The sequence below is a fragment of the Denticeps clupeoides genome, chromosome 4 (genome assembly GCF_900700375.1).
Source record: "Denticeps clupeoides chromosome 4, fDenClu1.1, whole genome shotgun sequence".
Taxonomy (NCBI): Eukaryota; Metazoa; Chordata; class Actinopteri; order Clupeiformes; family Denticipitidae; genus Denticeps; species Denticeps clupeoides.
Genome location: NC_041710.1, coordinates 12,987,142 through 13,004,770, shown reverse-complemented (window position 1 = coordinate 13,004,770; position 17,629 = coordinate 12,987,142). Strand labels below are relative to the sequence as shown.

The 17,629-nt window shown below is 41.0% G+C and overlaps 2 protein-coding genes across 3 annotated transcripts; both read left to right on the top strand.

The window, feature by feature from the left end:
* Window positions 1–229: 229 nt before the first annotated feature.
* Window positions 230–5,004, top strand: LOC114787799 (armadillo repeat-containing protein 6-like). The gene is made up of 6 exons (XM_028975675.1): window positions 230–240; window positions 1,573–2,171; window positions 2,744–2,889; window positions 2,982–3,113; window positions 3,427–3,564; window positions 4,377–5,004. The coding sequence occupies exons 1-6, from the start codon at window positions 230–232 to the stop codon at window positions 4,587–4,589; spliced, it is 1,239 nt and encodes a 412-aa protein (XP_028831508.1). The 3' UTR covers window positions 4,590–5,004.
* A 595-nt stretch (window positions 5,005–5,599) lies between these two features.
* slc25a42 (solute carrier family 25 member 42) lies at window positions 5,600–16,307 on the top strand. 2 transcript variants are annotated; one of them, XM_028978391.1, is made up of 8 exons: window positions 5,600–5,978; window positions 8,004–8,160; window positions 10,862–10,973; window positions 11,328–11,353; window positions 11,641–11,807; window positions 12,042–12,158; window positions 13,351–13,502; window positions 13,612–16,307. In XM_028978391.1, exons 2-8 carry the CDS (start codon window positions 8,080–8,082, stop codon window positions 13,932–13,934), a joined length of 978 nt encoding a protein of 325 aa, XP_028834224.1. In that variant the 5' UTR covers window positions 5,600–5,978; window positions 8,004–8,079; the 3' UTR covers window positions 13,935–16,307. The 2 variants fall into 2 exon arrangements, with proteins under 2 accessions (XP_028834224.1, XP_028834223.1); XM_028978390.1 differs by having other exon boundaries at window positions 10,859–10,973.
* The last annotated feature ends 1,322 nt before the right edge of the window (window positions 16,308–17,629 follow it).

The following is a 17,629-nucleotide window of genomic DNA, read 5'->3' as shown; positions in this document are numbered from 1 at the left end:
ACTTCGGAACCGTTACATTTTTTGTTTGTTTCATGGCGGATTATTTATTAGTAGAACCGACGTATCTGATATACAGAAACGTTGTACGCAATGGGCGTGAACGGAGCTGAAATAATTTACCGTTAGCGCAAATGTCGGGCTCATTGTGTTTCTCGTGGGCTGCAGAGAGGGTGGTGGTGAGTGGGAAGCGTGGACTAGTTTGGTTCATCGTATTGGGAGTGGGACCAGCATGCCTTGCGGGTGAGATACGCGCCTACGGGACGTGAGCGCACGGGTATTGTAAATAGTTAGCCATGTATGTGTAAATGTATTCTGTTGATGTTCGGGATATGTGAGTTCTGGGCAGTTCGTGTAGCGTGTTCAACGGAAGAATCGGCACACCGTGGAGTAGATGTATATGGTCAGACCATAAGAAGAGCAGCTATTTCCTAAAAACTTATTGATCAAACTTCTTCTTTTCTGACTTCGCGTGAAGACATGGCGACGCGCAGGATCACGCAGGAGACTTTTGACGCCGTCGTCAGGGAGAACATTTAGGACTTTGCGATGGACGCCGGTGATGCGCTGAAGGAGGCAATTTAGCAGTTCGAGTCTCAAGGTACAGAATACAGCTGCACTGCTGACTACAAGAACATTATGAGCAGCTCAAACTGGTTAAGATGTTCACTCTGGTCAAACCACTTTAGAAAAGATCTGCCATGCAGTTCTGGCTAGTTTATATCAGGGAAAGTTGTCATTTTTAGAGCTTGACCACTATAGGACCTAAAGGAATCAATCAGATATACTGGTGATCAAGGTGACTGTATTACAGGTGTAATGAAATTATCTCAAGATTTACAATACTTCCTTTATTTGCTTAAAGGTGTGGATATCAGTAACATCGTAAAAGAAATTCCCACAGCTGCTTCTTCTGGTGAGAAATCAGATGATCAAGCACATAAAATTCTGCAGGTAGGTCAATTGTGTATGTCTATGTTGGGCAGATCAATAGGATACATTTTTATGGAACATTTTTGTATTGATTAATATTGATATCTAATTTGAATAGGTTACCAACACAGACTCACTGTTATTAGGAAGGTGTTATTACTTCTGTTGCACACTTTTTAACTGACGTCACTGTAGACTTATTCTAAACAGCATCATATTGGAAATCCTTTATTGTACCCTGAAGCCTTTACGTCAGTGCTCTAAATAAAAAAAAAAAATATTGCCAATTTAGGTTTCACATAATTATATATTATTAACTAGAAGCCAAAATTCCGGGGGAAATTTTGATGGGTCTGTCCGGGCATTGGTCACAGCTGCGGGCATGGAATTTGTAAAATGGGTCTTCTTTACTGTGGTACTGCAGTATCACTTCAAAGAAGTTTTATTTTACAAATCCGTTGTTTCTTTACGTTTGACGGTCTTTAACGTTCTTTAATGTTCTTTTTTGCCATTCTCAGCACAATAATAAATGGTCTGTCTTCCTGACAGACCCAATAAGGATAATATAGATTCCTTTTCAGTAATGTCAATTATTTTTGCTAATTTCCAGTTCTGTTTATATTTCTGTAAAGATTAAAACAGGCTGATCGCTCTTACACTTCTATGTTTTTTACAGGTCTTGGAGTTGCTGAGAACTTCAGTGGCTACAAAGACCCCAGTGGAAGACAATCTCAGGTCCTTCTCTGAGCAGTGCTCACTTGGGTTTGCCCAGAGGCACTTAGCGGCCCAGAAAGATGCCTACCCCACCATCTTGTCCTGCTGCCAAGCGGCCCTGGAGGATCAGAATGCATTGTCTTCAGCCCTGCCGGCCCTGTCTGCCCTCACAGATGGGCAGCCTGACCTCCTAGATGCCCAGGGACAAGATTTCTTGTTGAATGCCTTAAACACACATCAAGACGATCCTATGGTCTCTGGCCTGGTGGTCCGGGTGGTGCGCCATTGCTGCCTGAAAAATGATCAAAATAGACAAGACCTGGTGAAAGCTGGCTTGTTGTCAGTGTTAACCCGTGCCATCACGCAGCACAAAACACACCCTGATGTGGTAAAGGAGGCCAGTGCTGCCCTTAGGGTCATGACCTTTGATGATGACGTTCGTGTCCCATTTGGTCATGCTCATGACCATGCTAAGATGATAGTCCTGGAGCACAGTGGCCTGAAAGTCATTATTGACGCTGCCAAAGGTAGGCTGTTTTGCACTTTGGATAGGTTTCTGTCTTTCTGAGATGTGGTCTAAATTTTATATTGAACCTTGTGTAATAATATGCGTTATGTTACTATCAACACTGCACATACATATTTTGCATTTGTTAGACTCTAGAGTTTGCATGGTCTCTTCCAGCTTTCTTTTGGTTTCTCTGGTCTCTTCCCGCTGATGAAAGGCATGCACGCTTAATGGATTGGGGTCTCTAAATTAGCCATAGTAGTGGGTGTGGGTGTGTGTACCCCTGTGCCTAATGTCCTTGTAATGGGTCCTGCACCCAATAGGGCTTAGTGAGTGAATGAGTGAGCATAACAAGACTGTGGATAGGGTGTCTTTATGGCCTAATGAAAGTGAAAGTTAAGTGATACACTTCAGCACAGCACAGTGACACAACAAAATGTGTCCTCTGCCCAGGGGCGCCCGGGGAGCAGTGTGTAGGGATGGTGCTTTGCTCAGTGGCGGATCAGGATTCGATATGTTCCATATGTTTTCTCTAGTGTCTTATTTCATTTGCAAGGCCTTAATACTGATTATTTTCCCATTTGTTTTTAGCACATCCTCAAAACACATCTGTTCTCAGTGAACTGTGTGCCACACTGTCCCGATTGGCTGTGCGGAATGAATTCTGCCAGGACATTGTGGACCTGGGAGGGCTGAATTTCATGATGTCCCTGCTAGCAGACAGTCTAGAGTGTCAGGTCAGGCATTGAGCACAACTATAAAAAATGAGATTCATTTATAAGTAGATTTTGCAGTGGCTACATCATATATTCTGTTCTTTTCTTGACAGGAGCTTGTGAAGCAGGTCCTGAGTGCCCTCAGGGCAATTGCTGGAAATGATGATGTGAAGGATGCTATAGTGAATGCTGGAGGGGTAGATCTTATTGTCCTGGCCATGAACAGACATATGGCGAATGCACATGTAGGTGGTCTTAAATCCTGTTGTCTTTCTTTACTTGCATGTAAATTATGTCTTTCTATTACATTTCTATTAGCCTTTAATTAGCCAACTGTCTACAATATCCTCTTTTGGGACAGCTAATTATTTTAGGGGTCTGTGTATTTGATGTATCCATTACTTAATGTGAAGTCAATAATTTATTCATGTTGCTGGAGTAATAGTTTTTGGAAGCCACAAGTGGGCGACATGAAATTTGACCTGAAAACGAATTTGCCCATTTACAATCAGGCAAATTTGTTTAGAATACATAACATATAAAACATTTCTGTCTCAGGTATGTGAGCAGGTCTGTGCTACTCTCAGTGTTTTGGCTCTACGGAAACCCAACAACTGTAAGGTGATAATGGAGAATGGAGGTGCTCAGGCTGTGCTGCAGGCCATGAAGACCCACCCAGGGGAAGCTGGCGTACAGGTAACTATCAGTCTGGTATTGCATAACTGTCATAAACTGAGAATGATCATTTTGGGAATAATCACAGTTTTAAATCCAGTAAAAGTTTTTCAGAGAAATATATGAATGATTAAGATTATACATGTACAGAAATGGGATGATATGTTAATTTAATAAACTAAACTATCATAATCTTTATCGTCATAATCATAAATTAAATTAGCACAAGGTGCATATATTCTACTTTCGCAGTAAGTAGAATATATTCGCATAAGCCGGTAGCTGCACCGCACAGATCAGCATCTGCGAGCTCCTGCGCACAGAACTATGACAAACTTTGACCTCTGTGATAAATACGTGTTATGTGGCAGGATCGTGAGGGTGGTGCAGAGTGGTGGTGCTAACCTCAGCTCACATTATTTTGATTTTGTTTTGAATAAAAACTGAACAATTGTCAGTGCTTCCCTGCAGTGGGGCAGTGGTGGCCTAACGGGTGAGGAAGCAAACCCGTAATCAAAAGGTTGCGGGTTCAAATCCCGAACTGCCAAGGTGCCACAAAAGTACACATTAACGTCCCCACACGGTGCTCCCCAAGCACCTTTCATGGCTGCCCAATGCTCCCTTGCTGGATGGGTTAAAAGCACAGTATGATTTAATTCATGCAAAGGGACACTTGGTTGTGCCATTTTGTGGCAAGTCATAGCGTGCACAGGAGTCATAGCAATTTAGGTCTGCATTTGTAAAGATTGTTTCCATTGTTTTTTGGTCATGCATTATTGGTACTTTACTTATTAATCTTTCTTGCACTTCTTGTCTCTTTCCCCATCATGCAGAAACAGTCTTGTATGCTGCTACGGAATCTGGTTTCACGCACTCGTGACTTCAGCCAGCCAATCCTGGAAATGGGAGCTGAGGCCCTAATAGGTCAGGCCCTGGTTGCCCACCGGGACTGTGTGGATGAGGGAAAGGCTGCACTCAGAGACCTGGGTTGCCAGGTGGAGCTCCGTCAGCTGTGGACGGGCAAGAAAGGAGGTCTTATTCATTGATCAAGGTGCCTCTAAATGTTTTATGCCATCAGAATACACGTCATTGTCAGCTATAGAGCTATACATACCTGTAGTATCTTATAACTGTTTCTGTATATTTCTAGTTCATGTGCGCGCATTGTTTCTTTTACTTGGTTTTCCTGTCTTTTTATATACCCACTCTTCCAGATTTCCACGACCCAAAAGAAGTATAGAATGAATATTTCATGTTGAATATGGATGTGTTCATCCGACTATTTCAGAATTATCATAAATATACAGGGATGTAAACAACATGTGGCATATGAGAAAGACTGGGAAATAGTGATTCATATTACTTATGTGAAGAAACTAGACATAAGCCATTTTTATTTTTACAATTACATGAATAATTATCGTGACCTTTATCCTGTGTTCAACAAACAATAAACTACTGAAAAATATGTCTTCAATAAAGTCTACTTTATTGTCTGCTGCTCTTTAAAAAATCTTCCTACATATGTAACTGCTCATAGCCAAGGACAATATAAACTCTAAAATACTATTCAATGACTTTTTGCATACAACAATCATTTAAAATTAAACCGTATTCCAAGTGTGTAAGAAATTGGCTCTTAATGACATCAGCATGAAATCTACAGACCACTTTTTTTTTTTTTTTGCATTCAAGGTGATCACGAGTTATTCATGTAGTGCAGCTCAACTACTGCTAATCTCACAAAAAAAATGTAATCAGTTAAGTCCTAAATGTGTCACTGTATGGTGACATGTGTGTCACACTCACATAAAACAATTACCCACGGTGTAGGTTATTATTACATAATAATAATTGAATAAAAGAATATAATTTTAATTTAATCTGAACATTTTCTTTGTTAAATGGCAGATTACGGTGTGTGTAGTGCGTAAACCTTACAACATTTCTGGATTTTCAAACCGTATTCACGCCCCCTAAAAGGACCTATCCGGGTAGAGAGCGCATCCCACAGACTACATTACCCATAATCCCCCGCAGTCGCCCTTGGAGGATCTCTCTTCTCACTGGACTGGTGTCGCAGCAGACACGAAACAGCATGGATGGTGTCAGTCGCGCAGAGTCACAGTCTTCGCCGTGAAGAGGCACAAGCAATGATTGACATTTGCCCCGAGCTCGATGAAAACTGGTGCCATGGTCACACGTTAATTTTTAACTCGTTTGGCAGAACTTTAAAACCGGGCGCCTGAGTTATTCGGCGGGCGGTTTGTTTCTCGGCTAAGTTGCTAACGCTGAGCTAGGTAATCTCAGTTGAAAGAGAGGGGAGTACTCACCGAACTGTCACCAGACCAGGGGGGTACAGTACCCTGTGATCGATAAGGAGTGAAAAAGAACAGGGCCGGACAGGAGCCACGGTGGCCGCTCGGCGTTTCGAGGTGAGTCTCTTGTAAACGCGGCTAACCAGCTGGCTAGCCAAGCTGTCCAGTCATAGAATGTGTGTCGCTGACTGTGATCAATTCAACTGATCAACTTGTTTTTTTTCTCACAACATGCAGCTTTTTATCTCAGTGCACAAACTGTCATTTAACCTGAAAATAAAATTAAACGCTTCTGTTTTGCAATACATATGTATCCGACATTTCGGACATTCCTGGACTTTTGACAGGTCAGGGAGTCTTGCGACACCTAATTCTAATGTCTCTTAATCGTTTGCCTGATTTTCATACTCAGTTTAGAGATCAGGGCAGGGCACCTTTCCAAACAATGCACTCTCAGATATGATTTATCTCAAGTCGCTATGAGAAAAGGCTAACGAACCATTTGCAACAATTTGCTGTTCAGTTACGTCACTGTTGAATTGTGATGTGCGGAACTGATAGAAAGGCCTTTTGTTCTGTTAGTTTTAGGGTTGACTGGAAAATCTATGAGTTTTCCTTATTGCTCCTTCCGCATAGCTAAATAACCAGATCAACAGGTGCTGGACAAAACGGGGGCTCTTAAAAAAGCGTTTATAATGCAAATGATAGTCATGAATCTGTGCAATCCTGGTAACTCTGTAAGGAAAAACAAGGGTCCCATTATGTTCAAGTGTGCTGGATGCCAAGATTTGCAGCTCAGATTGACACCAGAGCTGTAAGCTGATCTGTAAATGTTTGACCGGACAGGTATTAAGGTATAAAATAGGTAGTGACAATAGAAATTATTGTTGGACATTAGACATATAACTAGGAAATAATAATGAAGTACGGATGGAAATAAATGTTAATAACTGCAATGATTACAAGCGATTGTTTGTTAATTTGTCTGATTATTTTTATACCTGCTTGAACAAAGGCAAGAAGGATGGGGTGCAAATGTTTGGGTGCATATTTAATAGTCTGACCTCAGCTTTCCAGAACAGATACCAACTTTAGTTTCCCTGGCAACTGAGACTGCCATTTGGTTTTTTTATTTATTTATTTTTACCCCTCCAGAATCTGGTTTATTGGCTGCATATTTTAATACACACCAGAAATTTAGTTCCAGCCTTTTTTGTGTCTCATCATAGGTAAGGGAAAGGTCAATAACGAATATGAGAAATGATCGTTTAAAGTACAAGTAACAATAATATGCATAGTGTATGGCTTTATGAATGAGTAAATTTACTGGAAGGTCTGTACCTGTAGGACCCTCCACACCCTTTATATCCCCTATGCATGATTAGGGACACCTTTCACCCAGAGCATGACAGCGCAGAAGAGCATGTTGTCAATGCAGCACAACACAGAGTTGACAGGCAGTCCAACCTAGTGACTTATTTAGCACCAGTGCAGGGCAGCTGCTTGAGTACAGTCTACCTATGGTAGAAAGGGTAACTGTATTAATAGCGTGGCAGAAATTATTGTTAGGTTCACAGCTTCAGGTTGTACATTTAGTGTCTGAATACAAATCTTTAAAATATAGTCCTTAAGGTTGGGAACTATATCTATGTCAGGATCTGTGTTAGCTGCTTGGTGTTCTTCGCAGTATTCAGTAGGATGGGTTTTGTGATGCTGTTACTTTATCCCAGGGGTTTCAGAATCAGCTGTGAAAGGCCAGGTGACTCAGCTGATATGGGATCCTCCAGAGCTGCTCACCCAAAACAGCTGAAGACTCATTCCTGCAAACTCTTGATAGCTTTTGCTGCAGCTATTGTTTCCATTGGTTCCACTAATTGACCGTCCACTTATTGATGATTGATAGAGTTGTAAAGTGATATCAGCTTCACTGATGTTGTTGATCATTATCAAATAGATCTAGGTGAAAGGAATATACAATTGCTAAAACCCTTTACCTGTTTTGTTATTTATTTGAATTTATCACAATCCACCCGGCATACTTCGGCTGATACCGAAGTGTGATCTTAAATGTCGCATTTGAGACCAGGCCTTATATTGAGTGTGTGTGTGTGTGTGTGTGTGTGTGTGTGTCTTCCTGAACAGAGCCTTGTGTGCCCGGCCTGTGGTGGACTCCCAGGCCACCCTGATTACCGGCGTTTATGAGCGTCAGAGTCAGGGCATGGGGAATGGGGTACAGGAACGGCAGGCGGCACTGACACAAGGTGAGGTGCTGCCACGTCACTCATCCAGCCAATCAGAGGTAAGAAACCACTCCTTATAATGAGATCAAAGAAGGGCTCATACACTCATATCTCTGTTTTTTGTTTAAAAAAAACATAGAATAAAAGGTAGAGATTAGTAAGATAATCAGCATTTCAGGCAATGACTGGAATTGTAAAATAGATTTTTAAATTACCGTAGGTACATTGTGAAGCCTTTGCTCCCCTGATAAATCTGTGTGAAACAAAACAAAATAGTTGCTAGTTCTCATACAGATAACTTAAATTCTCACTTTCTTACATAGTCTGGCATTTAAATGCTGCTGGGAATTCTTCTGCTCTCAGATGATTTGATGTCCCTGCTCAGCCTGTCTCCTCCCTGCGCTGGACTGCGTGTGATTGTTGGCGAGCAGTGTGTGAAGCACCTGGAGTGTGAAGCACCAGTTGAAATTTCCTGTCGATATGCGATACAAGAACTGGCTTCCCGATTGTTAGAAAATTCTCTCAGTTCTAGAAGTCCTCAAACTTAAAAAAAAAAAAAAAAAAACCTTGATTCAGCATGTTGCCTGTTGAGATGAATTATTTATGGGCCAGTTGTATTTGGAATGGCCGTTTTACCGAAATGATTGTTTGGGGGAAAACTATGAACTTGTTTGCGAGGTAATTTTGGGTGTAACTGGTTACATTATGGCTAATCAGATATGTTTAAGGCTCGTTCTCCGTCCGAGTATAATCAGTTACTTCTTAGTCTTCCTGCCCCGATTGTTAGTTTGTTTTGATCTCCACTGGCGTTTGCCTAGTGAGTGTGCCAAAAGTTTAATTCTGCTCTTCCCTTCCCTCCGAGGAGTGAGTTCCACCCCACTCAAGTGCACGGTCAAGTACCTTCAGACCTGCAATTTAAGTGTCTAAAATGGGCCTCACTGAGCCTGCCACTGAGCAATGCACTGTCCCCACACACTGCTCCCCGGGCGCCTGTCATGACTGCCCACTGCTCACCAAGGGTGATGGTTAAAAGCAGGGGACACATTTCATTGTGTGCTTCAGTGTATCACAATGACAATCACTTTCACTTGCACTTTCATCTGCATGATCTACCTCCCAGCTCGGCATTCACACACACAGCCAGCTTAATGGTATGTAACAAATTCTCACACACACACACACACACACACACACACACACACACTTTGGTGCAAACAGAGAGTAGACTGCAAGTGTTTTATACATGCATGGATAAGCACACACACAGAGGGTTAAGCTGCCTGTTCACACTCACTAGACCTGCATGTTGAGACCAGCAGCTTGTACTGGATACAAAGGAGCAACACACCGCTGTAGTATCAAAAGGGTAGTAGCATAGTGGGTAAAACAAGACCACAAAGTCACAGGTTTAAACAATGTGTCCCCTCAGTGAGACACTTAACCCTGAGACTGTCCTTGTCACTACTGATAATAACCAAATATGTAATGTATCGGTAACTGTTATTGAATCTGTGTGCCAATTTAACTATGGCACTGGGGAACAATAATATGTTTAAGCTAGAATACATATCAGCTGTGCTTTTTCAGTAAAGTATTTGAATTTTGGGTTTTAAATTAAAATTGTTATATTTTAGTGCTTGCATTTTTTTTTTTTTTTTTACACGCTGTCAGTATTCTTTCTTTATTTCTGACATCACTCCACATGTCTATGGTATTTAAATGGGCTCTGCCGCTATAGGTTGCTGACTCATTCTAAGATAACGTAATAAGTATCAGGACAGGCTGTGTTGCTTGCTTGCTTGTAGTTGTACGTGTGTGTAATGCAACCTTGCTTTGGCTTTGTAGTGCAGCCATAAATATCTGTACTGGAATGTGCCTTGAAAAGCCACAGGCTTCTGTTGGTTGCCTAACAACTGCTCTTTAAGTGCTTGAGTCCCGCTAGGTACAATATAGCTCTTTCTGCATTTGTCTGAGCGACGCATAGTGGATTTCACTGAAAATAATTGTTTGAGACCATGTGGAGGCCACTGGCAGCTTATTTGTCCAGCTCCAATGTTAATGCCACAGTTAACACATAAAGAGAGAGCGATTCACAACCATGACACCCGTAAAATTATTGCAGTAACGATTATTGGTATAACATAAATGTTCATTTGAATCTGTTTGTTCAGTCGCTTCTTTTTACCGTCATGACTGCTTTGTTCAAACTTGTCATTATCAAAAGCTGCTTCATGAGATTCTCATTAACATGAGTCGGTGATAAGGAAGTGTTCATCAGAAACTGTTGGAAAACAATCCCCGTTGTCTAACTTAAAGATTGTCGAGAGAATCTAAGAATGTATTTCAGCTCTGTTTTTACATTTACAGCATTTATCAGACGCCCTTATCCAGAGCGACTTACAATCAGTAGATACAGGGACAGTCCCCCTGGAGCAACTTGCTCAGGGACACAATGGTAGTAAGAGGGACTTGAACCTGGGTCTTCTGGTTCATAGGCGAGTGTGTTACCCACTAGGCTACTACCACCCCTTTTACATTTTCAGTGAACTGTAGAATATCACAATATGTAAAGTATCAGGATATATTGTTATACAATTGTATTGTGATGCGTTTCATGAGATTCTTGCCAATACACCCCCCTATTCATGAGGATGCTGGAATTTGAAGGCCATTATGCATGAACTGAGGTCAAATGTGTTTTTGTTTTTTCTGTGGAATTCTAATGATCTCGGTTTCTGTGTTTGTCATGTGTGTCAGCAGGGATTTAAACAGGGTCGCAGCGTGTTGAACTCCCTGCTTTCTGGAGCCTTTGCTGGAGCTGTTGCCAAAACAGCTGTAGCTCCCCTGGACAGAACCAAGATCATCTTTCAAGGCAAGTAGGCCTGTTTTTGAAGGAAAAGTGATCTTGAGTTGTGTGTCAGCTTTTGTCATTCGACGTTCAGGGAGCTGCATAAAGAAACAGTTTTCTTTCACCTCTGGGCACACTGTACCAACCTTCAAAATCCATCAGACTTTTGCAAAACTGTACAGGATAATCACGTGATTGTCTTGTGTCTGCAGATGTCCTAGTGGAAAAACTGATTAGGGCGGTTCACTGAATTACACATAGAATGATGTGGGGTGATAATGATACAAGATTTTGATCTGTGTACCATGTCTGTTTTAAATATTGGATAAAGCATCATATGAAAATATATTTACAATATTTTTTTCCCTGTCCCATCAGTGTCTTCAGCTAGATTTTCTGCCAAGGTGAGTTCCTGACAAAGTGCAAAAGATATATTATATGCATATATTGTATTTACATGTACTGTGTAACATATTACAGCCGAGCCATTTTTTCTTTTTTATGATGTATTTTTTTTATTATGCAGTAATGATGTATTATAAATCTTTTCCAGATGAAAATCAGAGCTGTAATGAAAACACTGCTGTGGTTCTTGGGATTCATTGTGATCTCTGTGTATCTCCATTGGTGACCAGTGTAACTTGCATAACTTAACTTTGATGCTTTGTGTTTGTGGGTTTTTTTCCCCCAGGAGGCCTATAGACTCATCTACCACACCTATCTAAAAGATGGTTTTTTCAGTTTGTGGAGGGGTAACTCCGCCACAATGGTGCGTGTCATCCCGTATGCCGCCATCCAGTTCTGTGCCCATGAGCAGTACAAGAGGCTGCTGGGAGGATATTATGGTTTCCAGGGGAAGTGAGTACATATGGTTATTGAACATTCCTATTGGACTATCTAGCTTACTTTGTTTTGCAAAACGCTCCGCAGATCTCAGTGACTATATTTAGACTAACTTTAGTCTAAATTATTAATTCTTTGAATATATACTCTCATACTTTGTTTCAGACAGGTGTATTTGGAATGACTTGTCTCCAAATGATACTTTTTAATCTGGTTCTCAGAGCAATCTTTAATGCTTTACACAATCAGGGCCCTACCCCCAGTCCCAAGGTTACTGGCAGGTTCACTAGCGGGCACAACTGCTGCCATGCTCACATACCCTTTGGACATGGTACGTGCCAGGATGGCAGTCACACCGAAAGAGATGTAAGCCACCAATTTCTCTCTTCATATGTATATGTATATATATTGGAGGTGGGCATAGATTCATTTTGTTAATCTAGATTAATCTCACTGTAATCCTGGAGTTAATCTAGAGTAAACAAAATTAATCTAGATTTAGTCATTTGAATTCTGCCGAAGGCATTCAGAATATGTGTGCTACCCAAATAATGACTAAAAGTAAGTCTTTGAGAACGGGTTTCTCAAGCCAGGTGGCGCATTAGACCAGGGGCTCATCTCCTGTTTCCAAAATGCATCACAAACTGCTTGAGAAAGCTGTTCTACTATGATAATTGGTGATGAAAATAAATTATGTTCAATAAGATGTACTTGTGTTTACCAACTGCTTATTCAGTTAAATAGCTGCATCCATGTTACCACGTCACGTTTGATGTTGTAATTTCACAGTTCGAAGACTCGTTCTCGCCCCCTACAGTGCAATTCGGCTAGGTATACATCCACGCTAAAATATCAAGGTGAAAGTCATCATAGTGTAGCGGTTCTTCTTCTGCGTTGTGTAACTTTTTGATTTCGTTTCTTGAACCACAAATGATGAGCTGACACCCAAGAGATTTTCTGTGCAAAGTGTATTCTGTACAAAAAGCAAGGTCGCGTCAGAACATCGCGTCACACATCGCGTCTTTCTGCACCTCTCTCTAAAATATACAGTATTAAAAGAACATAAAAAAACATTCACAGAATAACACACATACAAAATATTCCTAATATGTACATAAATTAAAATGAAAGAAATTACTTTTTGCACACATACCCCACGCACCTCTCACAGCTCACGCCATGTGTCCAAGAGACCTGAACCGGGTCTCAAAAACAAAATAAAAGTCTTTAGAAAATAAGAACATAAAAGACACAAGAAAGAAGAGATATACTTATAAATCTAGTGTAACCATTTAACTCCGGCACAATTGCTTGCGTAGTATAGACCCAGCTCCCAACCCAACTTTGTGAATAGATTAAGGCCGATATTTTTTTTTTATCGCCCGATAAGAGTCTCACGTTAACGCAGCACGTTTTAATCGCCCGATAAGAGTCTCACGTTAACGCAGCACGTTAATGCCAATAACGGCCCACCACTAATATATATGTATATATGTGTGTATATATATAGATATTGTAATCTTAAAGGTGTGTAATTTTATGTGTGTGCTCACTATAGGTACAGTAATATCATGCATGTGTTTGTACGCATCTCTCGGGAGGAGGGGCTAAAGACCATGTACCGTGGTTTTACCCCGACCATACTGGGTGTGGTCCCCTATGCTGGCCTGAGCTTCTTCACCTATGAGACCCTCAAAAAGCTCCATGCAGGTAAGATCGTCTACAATGTGTTTTTCATTCTTTCAAAATCAATGAAAATATTAACTAATGCCCTCCTTTTCTGTACTCCCCACACCGCACCCATTGACTCCACCCTTAGAGCACTCAGGCCGCTCTCAGCCGTACTCTTACGAGCGACTTGCATTTGGTGCATGTGCGGGTCTGATTGGTCAGTCAGCCTCCTACCCTCTGGATGTGGTTCGCCGGCGGATGCAGACGGCAGGTGTGACCGGCCACACCTACAGCACCATCGGAGGCACCATGCGTGAGATTGTGTCTGAGGAGGGCATCGTCCGTGGCCTCTACAAGGGCCTGAGCATGAACTGGGTCAAAGGGCCTATCGCCGTGGGGATCAGCTTCATGACCTTTGACATCACACAGATCATGCTGCGGAAGATGCAGCAGCTTGGCTACATGCGGTAGAGAGAGAGAGAGGTGGAGAGATGGTGGCTGTGATGACATACACACACAGTATCCTGTGTGTGTGTATGGGGAGAAATAGGAAGGTATTTGAATGTATGTCACTCACTGGAGTGCAGTAAAGACCATCTAGTGCAATACAGGCCATGGACTCACCTCCGGGCCACTCATCCACCAAGCAGCATGGGACTCTCTCCAGTTTAAGCACATGCTGATCTTCATCTCTCATATCACTATATGCTAATGAAAGTTATGATTTTACAACAGGTCAGCACACAGTCACAAAACCAATACCATTGAGCAGAATATAATCTCTTTTTTTTCTCTTTTTGTCTTACATTTTTGAAAGGTCATTATGATTACCGCAAAACAAATTTAAGTAATTTAAGATAACAGATTAATATAATGTAATTCTTTGTTGATTGGGTGACAAGTAATTTTATTATACATCTAAAATACATGACAAATTTCAGTTTTTGTTATTTTTAAGTGAAATAAAATGAGTATTAGCAGTGTGTTATATTCTGCAATGTGGTATAGATTGTGATGGTGATCTGATCTTTTGAGATTTTGCTATGGCTGTTTCCACTTTTGTGAAACTGGTGTTGTCTGTGCTTCCTTTGAGATACTGAGTGTGTGTAACAATGCAAGCTATTCAGCCCTCAATAATGTTTATTTTTTTTGCTTTAATGATAACCAAAGGGAAGAGATGGTAAATAACTGTAGAATTATCTTCTATTAACTGCCATTCTGTCAAATTTCTAACAAACATGTATATGCATTAAGACACTTTCAGGAGTGTATAGAACCTTTGTGTGTGTGTGTGTGTGTGTGTGTGTGTGTGTGTGTGTGTGTGTGTGTGTGTGTGTGTGTGTGTGTGTGAGACTAGGTTTTGTTATTGACCCTTCAGTGTTTAGCTCTGCTCTTCCTTGCCATTTTGGAACAAGGCCCTTGGCACCTATCTTTAGACCCAGTGAGTGTGGTGTGGATGGTCTGAGTGCTGTGAGCAGGTGGGTGGGTTGCTGAGAGATGTAGATTGTGTGTGTTTCTGTGAATGTGTATGAAATAAGAGCAATGCTGCTGACTACTCCTGACCAGCAGTTTTGGACAATATGGTCTCAACTACATTTTATGTGTGTATGCATGCGGGTGTGTGTGTCTTAGTTTTATTTTGCGAGTGTCTTCTTTTGTATTTACATTTAAGAGCCATTAATGTGCAAAGTCATATGCAGTGATGCACACACGTACAAGGTTTGTACTGTGCTTCTCTTACTGACTGACCGACCTGAAAGTCCAGCTCTGAATTCTGAACTGACGCCTAAGTGCCTGAAAAGAAATAGTAACATTTACTATTCAATGAACACACACCATTCAGCGATCAGTTCTTTCTGCCAGAGACAGAGAAATTGTCTCTCAGCATTGGAGATATTGAAAAAGTTTTTATCTGATATCCTGTTATGTTTAACTTTGTTGTGGGTGTTATTCCAGGATGAATGTCAAAACAGGGATGTCAGATCAGAAGTGGAATGTCTCTTGCATAAGTACTTACTCTGACATTTCACCTTGATGCAACTTTCCCCTGATCCTTTATTCACAACTCTGCACTGAGTTATTTTGCAGCAAATCCTCTTTGGTTTCTAATGCTTTCATTTAGCCTGATTCAAAATGTAGCCCTTGATAACAAATGAGTGGAGTTGACATTTAACGAGGTGAATTTAAATACAGGTAAAATTTGCGATGTTGTGGTTAGCACGCACAGATCTCTAGTTGTAGAGCACTTCTGTATGTGCAGCAGTGTAAAAACCATGTAACCAAGTGTTGTAATTACAGGTGTGTACCTCTCACTTTACTAATGTAAACTGTATTTTCGTGTATTGAGTACATTGTCACAATGTGTAATTACAATACTGTCTACATTGTATTTACAGTCATTATTATGTATTATGAGGCCACTATATTATGAACAGAAAGACTATTTGTTGTTTGAATCACCACGACAAATGAAAGCTGCCCCATGAAATGGACAATCAGATAAAACCAAAGCACAGATGCTCTTTATTTTCTTCAGATAGGGCACCAAGGGTTAAAACAGTTTAATAAATGTGAATAAGATTAATTAAGCAAATGCAAAAAGCCTTTCGATTGAAAAAGCATGGTGTCTTTTCACCATGGTGCTATTGGGATGTGCGATCAGATCTTTCCCAATTGATCAAGCTTGACGTCTCACCATTACTTCTGATGCAGCAAAGATCAAGACTTTTGTAAATGTCAACGATTTTGTGCCAAGAGAATGTAAATTTAAACTAACATCACAAAGTATTTGTATAGATGTTGGTGATTGATGCTTGTTCAATAAAGCCGTTGTTTGTGTAACTACTCAAGGCTGTTGTGTGCTTTTATGTAAAGTTGTGAGTCATTTGAAAACAATTTTTGTTGTGCATGCTGTATTGCATTCACTAATAACTCCAGGATTCTTGAGCTAAAATGTAATTGATTTAAAAATATACATTTTAGTATATAAGTGTGCTTGTTAATTTCATAACAATCCAATAACAATTGTTAATATCATTGTTATTTAATGATTTTTATTATTTCATATAGCAATGAGCCGCAAATTCCTTTGTTCTGTAATTTCAAGTCTAAAAAGAAATGCCCCGGATGTGACATGAACACAAGATGGCGCCAGAGGCCCATGCAGTTTCCCCTCGTCTGCTTCTGGCCTGAACTTGACCTTGACAGTGAAGGCCCCATGCATGAGCCCGCCATGGAGTGTTTTAACATGTGCTAATAAAGTCAGACTTGTTCATGAAAGGCACTTCCGCACGATTCACGGGCTTTTGGTGATGGAAGCAGAGACACCTCTTGAGGTAACAGCAGGAAGTGGGGAGTAATGGGGCGGATGGTGCACGGTCAGGTGGGATAAACATAATGCATGAGAAAACTAGAAAGTAACCCCGCAACATGGCGTTCCCCGGCCTTGAAAGGTCACTCTCTGGAGGGGGATTTGCTGCTCGGAGTTGAAATGGCAGAAGGCTGCAGGCTGTAATGCTGCTCTAATGAACACGTCCGTGTGGAATGTGATGTGATGTTGTTACGTCGTGCACGGGTGCGGCTTCTGTGATCGAACTCAGCACGAACACGCGTGTTTTCTGCATGTGAGAACTCCGTCAGCTCATTGGCTTGATGTACCGCACCGGAAATGACGTCACGCAATCGAAAGACGCGACCGTGGAAGATTCCATCGGAGGGTGTGTCGGGGGATCGTTAAAAGGAACTTGAAGGAACGCGCCCGAAACCGAGCGTTTCTGCTAAAATAAAGAAGTACGATGTGCGCGCAATGTTGCTTTAAACAAAGATAATTAAGGATGAACACGCTGTGTTTAAATGCAATAATGCGCTTGTACATTTCATCAGTGCTCTATAAGATCAATTTTTCATTATGACTTCTTTTTTGTGCCTTTTTAATTATTGGAAGGATGCATTTAAATGTATTAAACAGAGATGCATTTCACGATACGTTAGCAAAACAGCAGCATTAGGAAGGGCAGTACGTATCAGTACGGAAAATATTTTTTGAATGAGAAAAAAACCACAGAAATATTAAAACGACTAAAACGACTTAATTTCTACCTGTATTTAGGTCGGAAACCCTGCTCTAGAAATGCTGGGTCGGATTTGGGTCTTTTCTTTTTTTTTTA